This window comes from Elephantulus edwardii, unplaced genomic scaffold (assembly GCF_000299155.1).
Source record: "Elephantulus edwardii isolate Elephantulus edwardi_28Jun2011 unplaced genomic scaffold, EleEdw1.0 scaffold00105, whole genome shotgun sequence".
NCBI lineage: Eukaryota > Metazoa > Chordata > Mammalia > Macroscelidea > Macroscelididae > Elephantulus > Elephantulus edwardii.
Window position 1 is genome coordinate 1,093,341 of NW_006399855.1, and position 9,890 is coordinate 1,103,230.

General features: G+C 40.2%; 1 protein-coding gene across 1 annotated transcript in view; it reads right to left on the minus strand.

Moving 5' to 3' along the window:
• DHTKD1 (dehydrogenase E1 and transketolase domain containing 1) overlaps nucleotides 1–9,890 on the minus strand; it is a 116,013-nt gene that overhangs the window by 70,631 nt on the left and 35,492 nt on the right. The window contains exons 3-4 of the mRNA XM_006891841.1: nucleotides 6,582–6,793; nucleotides 4,860–5,054 (exon numbers count right to left, since the gene is read on the minus strand). Of these exons, the coding sequence (XP_006891903.1) occupies nucleotides 4,860–5,054; nucleotides 6,582–6,793 (407 nt within the window). The remainder of the gene's footprint in view (nucleotides 1–4,859; nucleotides 5,055–6,581; nucleotides 6,794–9,890) is intronic.

Sequence of the window (9,890 nt, forward strand, 5' to 3'; positions counted from 1 at the left end):
TTTATTCATTGCAAATACCTTTTATAAGAAACAAACGCAGGCTATACACATGGATTTCACCTGATGGTAAGCATAGGAATCAAATCGATTACATTTGTGGAGAGATTCGCTGGAGAAACTCAATATTAGCAGTGAAAACCAGGCAGGGTGCTGATTGTGGGATAGACCACCAACTACTCATATGCAAATTCAAGCTGAAGTTGAGGAAAATTAAGTCAGGTCCATGGGAACCAAGATTTGACCTTAAGTCTATCCCACTCAAATTTCAAAACCATCTCAGGAACAGAAGTCTAGCATAATGCAAATATTGTTACCTCTAACTTGCAATAAATAACATAATTTAAGAACTTTGTAGTATCTTCAAATTTAGAGGGTGAAATAAATTATGATGAAAGAAACTATGATGTTCAATGCTCAGAAAGTTTTTCCATATTCATTATTTCACTTAATTTTCACAATCTTCTTTTTTGGTTTTTTAGTTTTTTTTAATTGAGATTTTATTGTAAGTTTATAAAGACTTGGATTTCCATTCATTCATTGTTGCACATTTTCCTCTCTGCCCCCGCCCCCAAGTTTACTTTTTTCTTTGGGAAAAAAAGGTTTTTAATTATTATACAGTCTCCCCCCGCAGACCACTTTATTACACAGCTCTTATTCTGGATTCTTTTCATACCAATAATACCTAAACATATATCTCTTTTACACATTTCTCTCTCTCGTCTGTTTCAATGCCATGTACATTAATGATCCCCTCTTTTCTTAGTTTCCCCAGAATCCCTTCAGTCCTGTTTTGTTACTATGTGGCATTGAGTTGCCTATGTACAACGGCCCTAAACCCTGCTCTATCCTATGCCAATCTCATTGTCTCCAACTCATCTACCCCTATTACCCCAGTCACTGAATCAATCCATCTCATCAAGGGTCTTCCTCTCCTGCACTGTCCCTTCACCCTCCCAAGCATGATGTCCCTCTCCAAGGACTGGTCTGTCCTTGCAACATGTCCAAGATGTCAGACAAAGCTTCAGAATCCTAGCTTCCAAGGAGCAGCCTGATTTCACCCCTCCCAGATGAACCTATATATTCTCTTAGCAGTCCATGGTATATTAAATACTCTTTCCCATCTCCACAGCTCAAAGGCATCAATTCTCCTTCTATCCTCCCTAGTCATTGTCCCAACTCTCTGATGCATAGGAAGTGATTGTAAAGATTGTAGCCTGTGCACCTTAAGTCTCCAGACTGACATCGTTGTTCTTCAGTACTTTGGAGAGGTCTCTGACAGCAAATTGTCCCAATGCAGTATGTCTTTTAATGTCCTGGCTGCTGGTGCCAAGAGTGTTGATTGCGGAGACAAGCAAACTAAAGCTGTTAACAGTCTCAATCTTTTCACCTGTCATGATTCTGCCAATTGGCCCAGTGGTGAGAATCATTGTTTTCTTGATTTTGAGCTTCAACCCATATTGAAGACTGCAGTCCTTGACCTTCTGCAGCAAGTGCTTCAGGTCCTCCTCAGTTTTAGCAAGCAGGGTTGTGTCATCTGTATAATGCAGGTTGTTGATAAATCTTCCTCCAATCCTGATACTACAATTCTCTCATAGAGCCCAACCTCCCCGATAATCTATTGTGCATACAGATTGAAAAGGTATGGAGATAAGACACATTCCTGGCATACACCCTTCCCAATTTTGCACTGTTTCCTTGCTCTGTTCTGACACTGCTTCCTGGTCCAAGTATGTTGTTGTTATGTGCCGTTGAGTCACTTGTGATTCATAGTGACCCTATGCACAACGTCTCTAAACCCTGTGCTCTGTTCTGACACTGCTTCCTGGTCCAAGTATGTTGTTGTTATGTGCCGTTGAGTCACTTGCGACTCATAGTGACCCTATGTACAACGCCTCTAAACCCTGCTCTATCCTGGGCCAATCACACTGTCTCCGACACACCTACCCAGATTACCCCAGTCACTGAATCAATCCACCTCATAGAGGTTCTTCCCCTCCTGTGTTGTCCCTCCACCCTCCAAAGCATGACATCCCTCTCCAAGGACCGGTCCCTCCTTGCAACATGTCCAAAGTGTATCAGACGAAGCCTCAGAATCCTTGTCTCCAAGGAGCCACCGGTTTAACCCTATCCAGGATGAACCTGTTGGTTTTCTTAGCAGTCCATGGTACGTTCAATACTCATCTCCAGCACCACAGCTCAAAGGCATCAATTCTCGTTCTATCTTCCCTAGTCATTGTCCAGCTCTCTGATGCATGGCAAGTGACTGCAAAGATCATGACCTGTATCAGGGTCACCTTAGTTTTCAGAGTGACACCATTGCTCTTCAGTACCCTGGAGAGGTCCCTAACAACACACTTTCCCATCGCAATACATCTTTTTATTTCTTGGCTGCTGGTGCCAAAAGTGTTGATTATGGAGACAAGCAAACTAAAGCTGTGAACAATCTCAATCTCTTCATAATCCATACTGATGCTGCCAATTGGTCCAGTGGTGAGAATCTTTGTCTTCTTGATATTGAGCCTTAATCCATATGGAAGGCTGCAATCCTTGACCCTCTGCAACAAGCGCTTCAGGTCCTCCTCTGTTTCAGCAAGCAGGGTTATGTCATCTGCATATCGCAGATTGTTGATGGATCCTCCACCAACCCTGATGCCACATTCCTCCTCATACAGCCCAGCCTCCTGGATAATCTATTCCGCATATAGGTTGAAAATACATGGAGCTAGAACACATCCCTGTCACACACCCTTTCGAATTTGGAACCATGCACTGTTTGCTTGCTCTGTTCTTGGTCAAGTATAGGTTTCACATTAACACGTCCAAGTGTTCTGGGATTCCAATTCCTCTCAGAGTCAGCCACAGTTTGTTATGATCCACACAGTCAAACGCCTTTGCATAGTCAATGAAACACAGATATACATTCCTCTGGTATTCACTGCTTTCAGCTAAGATCCATCTAACACTGGCTACAATCTCTAGTACCACAGCCTCTTCTAAACCCAGCCTGTACTTTTGGCAGTTCTCAGTTGACATGCTGTCCCAGTTGTTTTTGGATAATCTTCAGCAGACTTTTGCTTGCTATTGTTTGATAATTGCCCACACTGTGGGATCACCTTTCTTTGGAGTGGGAACAAATATAGATCTCTTCCAGTCAGTTGGCCAGGTGGTTATCCTCCACATTTCTTGGCACAACTTGGGGAGCACATCTAGAACAGCATCTTTTTGTTGAAATATATCAATTGGTATACCATCAATTCCTAGGGCCTTGTTTTCACCAATTCTTTCAGAGCAGCGTGAACTTACTTCTTCATCATCACAGGCTCTTGCTCATACGTTGTTTCATTAAATTCTTCTGTGTTCACCAATTCGTTATGGTACAATGACTGTATACTCTTTCTATCTTCTTTTAATGCTTCCTGGATCATTTAATATTCTGCCCAAAGCATCGTTAAGTATTGCAACTTGAGGTGTGAAATTTTTTTTCAATTTTATTTTGTTATTTTTTGTGTGTGTACCGTCAAATCGGATCTGACTGGTACAGGAGGAGATTGCCCCTTCTTCTCCAGCAGAGCCTCTGGTGGACTTGAACTGTGCACCTCTGGGATTACAGTACAGCTTCTTGCCACTAGGCCACCAGAGCTCCCTTGAGGTGTGAATTTGTTCTTCAGTTTCTTGAGCTTAAGAAATGCTATGCGAGTCTAGCCCTTTGATATTCTGACTCCAACTCTTTGCACATTTCATTATAATACTAAATTTTTTACCTCATTCAAAATTGGACAAGCAAAAGGGTAACTTGGAAAAGGTCTTTGGTGAAAAACTAACCCAAAATACTTACCAAGATTGGCAGATTTTTCTGATTTACTGACATTATCTGAATGATTCAAAACTTTCTTATTGACAAAAGAATATACATTACTGAGTTGAACTGAATTGAATGGTAATATAAGGATTCAAGTACTATTATTATTATTATTATTATTATTAAAATTCACAAGGGGGGGGGGGCTCTGGTGGCCTAGTGGCAAGAAGCTGCACTGCAATTCCAGAGGTATGTGGTTTGAGTTCACCAGAGGTTCTTCTGTAGAAGGAGGGGCAGTCTTCCCCCTACCAGTCAGATTCAATTTGATGGAACATGCACAAAAAATAATAAAATAAAAAAAAAATTCACTTGGATGGTCTCATTAAAGAATAATCCTACTAGTTTTAGTAAATATATTAATAATAGACTCTACAAATAAATGGACATATTATTTCCTGTGGGTAAAATGATACAAAACTAAAAAAAAAAAGATACAAAACTGTCTAGATTTTTAGTTTATTTAATCAATTTTTATTAAATAGGAAAATGAGTGACAGATAACACAATTCATCAATTGGAATAGCCTCAGAAAACAAATTAACCTTTTATTCTTAAATTAATAAATACTCTTCTCCAGCACCACAGCTCTCACTTTCTTAAGTGAGAAAATTTAAACAAGATTATGTAGAAAATCAACCAGTACCATACCCACTGAAGGCATGCAGACAAAGAAAACCCCAAGGCCACTGTTACTAAGTCTTCTGACTTTTAGTGACTGCACAGAAAGGACAGAGCAGCTCCTTGGGGTTCCCACGGCTGTAGATCATTACAGAAGCTGATCGCCACTGCTTTCTCCCTGGGACAGCTAGTGAGTTCCAACCATTGACCTTTTAGTTAGTAGCTGAGTCCATGAATCCACGACCAGGGCTCTTTTGCCCAAATTAACTAAGCTGCTCATGAATCAATGTGCTTAGCTGGCTTTTGAAAAGGAAGAAATTTTTTATTATAAAATCCAGATTTTTTTTTTAATTGCTGTTAAGAAACACAGAAAATATCTTACCTCTGGAGGGAACTGCAGGAGCCCTGTCAATAAATTAAGCCGCCCTCTATGAGGCATCCCAATTATCACATCAGTTATACCACTGTAGGCTGACATTCTCAGCAACTCATAGAAAAAGCCCATCATGCTTTCAGCCCCTTCACCTCCGTATCGCTTCACAGTGGCAAATTTCGTGGCCAAGAAGTGGTCAAACTCCTATGGAATATCACCATAGACAGATTAGTGACAGGAAGACAGCTGATGAGTTAGGTAAAAGATGGGCACGCTTACATATGTTGTAAAACGATACCACGTTACTTCAAGTGGCTTGAGCTGTGCCGCTTTGCTGTATGTCTCAAAGTTGGACATCGTATACTGAGTACAGTAGTGAAAGCTTTGTGGAGAGTACCAGACAAAAGCATGATAAAAGAAAAATAACCTGAAGGGAGGTCCTTTAGAAGGCCCTTTTTCCACAGTATGAGCTGGCCTTAGATCTTGTTGTCTCTCCCAGTACCTCAGTTTTCACGTAGGGTTCCATAACCTACTGCTGGTGAGCAGGTTCCAACTCACCGTGACTCAACATCATATTTTCTCGGTTGTAACGTGAGGAGACTGACCCTCATTCTCCCGCAGAGCAGCTGGTGGATTCAAACCGCCAAACTTTCTGTTAGCAGCCCAATATGTTACACACTATGCCACCAGGAAGCCTATAGGCTTCTATAGGGCTATTTAATCAGGGTTGCAAAACGTACAATTCGAGAATAGGCTTCTTATCATCTAAGAATGCCTAAGTAGTGACATAGCCCCAGCAAAAAATGGGCTCCATTAGGTTTATTGAGAGCCTTTTCCATGCATAGTTCTTTTGATTATTTCAGGTAATTAAAAAAAAAAAGTGAGTTCTTAAGGACATTATATTCTGTAGAACAAATAGATAAATATATAAAAGTGTTTAGACTGAGGACAACTCAGTTGTCTGAGGATGGAGAGAGTTGATGCCTTAATATTTTCCTTAAATATAGCACTGGTGGCCTACTGGCAAGAAACTGTGTTGGAATCCCAAAGGCATGTGGTTTGAATCCACCAACTCTTCCATCGGAGAAAGATGGGCAATCTCTTCCCATGCCTCTGAGAACTCGCTAGAAGGTCAGCTATGGATCGGTTCCAATTTGATGGTACTCAACAACAATTTATATCTTTTTAAGAAATGAGCTTACCTATTCCATTAATATTAGTCACTATAGTCCACTCTGTATTCACAGTTCCATACTCACAGATTTAGCAAACACAAAAAATATTTAGGAAAATGAACATCAATTAAGTGGTCAAAGCAATCCCTCAGAGGCTCAGGGATCATAAAGTGCTATGCACATAATATTTATGGTATATTAGATATAACAAGTAATCAAGAGATGCATTAAAGTATATGTTGTTGACTATGGCGCATAGCCACCCTATGAACAAGAGATCAAAACCTGCCCTATCCCACACCATCCTCAAGATATCTACAATGCTCAGACCCATGGTTGCAGTCACCGTGTCAATTCATCTTGTTGAGATCAGCAAAAGAGAGAAAGACCTTCAACAAGATAACATGATTAAAGCATATGAAAGGTTGTATATAGGTTATATGTACACGTACCATTTTATATAAGGGACTTGAGCATCTTACGATTTAGCAGAGGTAGGGATACCCGGGGGGTAATCAGTCCTCCTACAGATACCAAGGGATGACTGTACTTTTACCTGAGATTCTAGCATTAGCTTTGACAGATGTTTTCGTTCTTCTGTGGTAAATGTCTCCTTTTTCAGTTCTTCAAACCGCTTGGCAAACCAGTCTTTCTCTTCCTGGCTGTGAAGTTGGGAGGTTTCAATAGATATTTCTCCACAATAGATTTGGTCAAGATAGGCTAATACTTCTTCAAGAGAAGCCTCTTCCTTCCCCATGTTCAATAAACCTAGGGAATGAAATAAAAGGGATTATTTTAAAGAATAATCAATCATGTAGAGAACTCATTATGCAAAATATTAAAATAATAGTTTCAATCACAGCATTTCATTTCTAAAAATATGACCTTATTATCAAAGCTCATCTAGATTTTCCTAAAGGTAAAACTAAAAATACGATCAAAAGCCATAAAGAAGTAAAACTTGGAAGAAGTAAACAAGATAACCTTTTTAACAAGGTCAGAATTTTGGGTTTTTATGCTAAGTTTTAATTCTATAGTAATTTCTAACTGACACTATAAATTTATTGTTATCTCTTTAAAGTTAAAAAGTATATATTTTACCTTTAGCTTTTTTTACCTTTATCTACTGAAATTATTAAATCTTAATAATACCTACAAATTCATGTCTATTATTGAACAACGGTGAATTTAGATATAAATTAATCTGAAAGCAACATTTTAAGGTATAAGAAAGGTTATGTGCATTTTGGCCGATAAAGGCAAGGTCTCAGCACCAAAGCAGATTTCATTCATCGTTCATTTCCATATTCCTACAACATGAGTTTAACAAACCAGCATTTATTTGAGATTGCTAGTGGATGTTGTTGTTGTTATGTGCCGTCGAGTCGTTTTCGACTCATAGCGACCCTATGCACAACAGCCCTAAACCCTGCTCTATCCTGCGCCAACCGCACTGCCTCTGACACACCCATCCCGATTACCCCAGTCACCGAATCAATCCATCTCATAGAGGGTCTTCCCCTCCTGCACTGTCCCTCCACCCTCCCAAGCATGATGTCCCTCTCCAAGGACCTGTCCCTCCTGGCAACATGTCCAAAGTATGTCAGACGAAGCCCCAGAATCCTTGCCTCCAAGGAGTAGCTTGGTTTAATCCTCTCCAAGATGAATCTGTTTGTTTTCCTGGCAGTCCAGGGTACATTCAGTACCCTTCTCCAGCACCACAGCTCAAAAGCATCCACTCTCCTTCTGTCCTCCCTAGTCATTGTCCAACTCTCTGATGCATAACAAGCGATTGCAAAGACCATGGCCTGTATCAGGCACACCTTAGAATTCATTTCTAAAAACTGCTCTGGGTTTCTCTTATCTTCTGTTGTTTTTATTAACTACATATATTTTGGACACCTCTAAAGAGGGGAATATAGAAGTATATACTTCTACATGAGGTCCCATCAAGGAAATGATTACAGTATATTTTAGAGAATGACTACACCATAACTGTCAAACAAAAAAAAAAAATCACAGGCAGCCAAGTTAACACACAAACTTAACCATGAGAAACCCCTTGAAATGTTCTTATATAAGTGATTAAAAAGAAACCCTAAAAGGTAGGAGAAAGGACAGGAAAAACACAGTGTTATGAAAACCAAGGCCGTGCAAATTCTCTAAAGCTATTGAGAGCTATGTGTGTGTGGTTTGAGCACCGGAAGAAGAGCAGCCTGGACAGGTCAGAGTTGTCAGATGTTAAATGAAAGGGTTCTTTAAGCTGAGCTTGGAATATTTCAAAATATCAAATACAAGAGGCAGAAGGGCAAACAGGTAATTTAAAAATAAAAAAAGATGAAGAAGAAAGAAGAAATCAATAAGTATGGTCAGCCTGGGGAGCACAATCTCATAATCTGACAGAAATCACATTGAAAAAAGTAGAAGGAAAGTGCTTCTCACATGGCACCAAGAAGGAAGGGTTCAGCAGTTTGCAAAGTCACTTAAAAAAACTTCCAAAAAGGAGGAGGCAGAGATAAGGAAAGATAGATGCCAAACCATATGGAGATCTAAAAGAATCAGGAAACGAGTTGACGAGATAAGCACTTTCCCCCTGATCTAATAAAGAAAGCAAGCTTTCTCCTGATATCCTTGATCTTTAACTCATAGCCTCCAAATTATGAACAATAAATTTCTATTTACTAAAACCCAACTTCCAATAAGGATTGAAATATCCAGTCTATTGGATTTGGCAGTTACATAGACTGATAAAATTTTCAAGATAAATTTTCTTTAAAGCAGTTGAGGCAAAAAGACAGACTGTAAGGGGATAATAGCAAACTGTGGGGAAAAGGATATATTAAGATGAGTCTTGAACGGAAATGACCAAGGATAAGTCAAAGGGTTCCAACTAGAATTAATTGGGAGGGAAAGAGTATCTTTAAAACAACAACAACAACAACAAAAACAACAGAAATAGAATCAGCTGAAATTATGGTGGCATGATTCAGAGATCAGATTCCCACAGAGCTCAACAGGAATCAAAATCTGAACTCACTGCCATTGAGTCAGAACTGACATATGGCTTACCCTCCAGCAAGTCTTCCAAGACTGTAAATCCTGCGGGAGAAGATTGACCATCTCTCACCCATGGAGCAGGAGATGGAGTCAAAACTCCAGAGAGGCATCACTTTTGAGTTAACAAGCTTTTGAGTCAAACTCCCCACAAATTATGTCACCCGAGCTCCGTTTACTTACGGTAAGAGTATAAAAATTAAGATTTCAAAGGCATAGGCCCTAAAATGGAGTCAGTGTATGTGATGGTCTTGGACTTAAGAAAGTCACAGTGGCAGACTGTATCGTTAGATGGGTTACTGCTGTGGATGCTTAAGTCTTCTGTACAATGGCAAAAGCTATCATTTTAAAGACGAAGACTGTGCCCTCAGTCTCACTTGGGATGACAGGTACACACTGATGTGCTCTCCACCTGGAGCTGGTGAACCAGGTTATCAAGTATACAGCTGCGGTAGAATGGAAAGCAGGAAAGCCCCTCTCTCTATTGAGATAGAGGTGGTAGCCCCAAAGGCACATGATTATTGCCACTGCAGTTTGCCATTGTAGTAATACTGTTGGGTCAGAACTGACCTATACCTGATCCTGCAGCGGGTTTTCAGAGACAGTTAATCACATGGGAGGAGACTGCCCATCCTTCTCCCGCCGAGCACCTGGTGGATTTGAACTGCATGCCTTTGGGATTGCAGTGCAGTTTCTTACCAGTAGGGCCACCAGAGTTCCACAGTTTGTTCCTATACTTTGAGCGAGGCTGACCCAGAAGGATGTTTTCCAGTGATCTTGGGACATGAAGGAGCTGGAATCGTAGATTGTT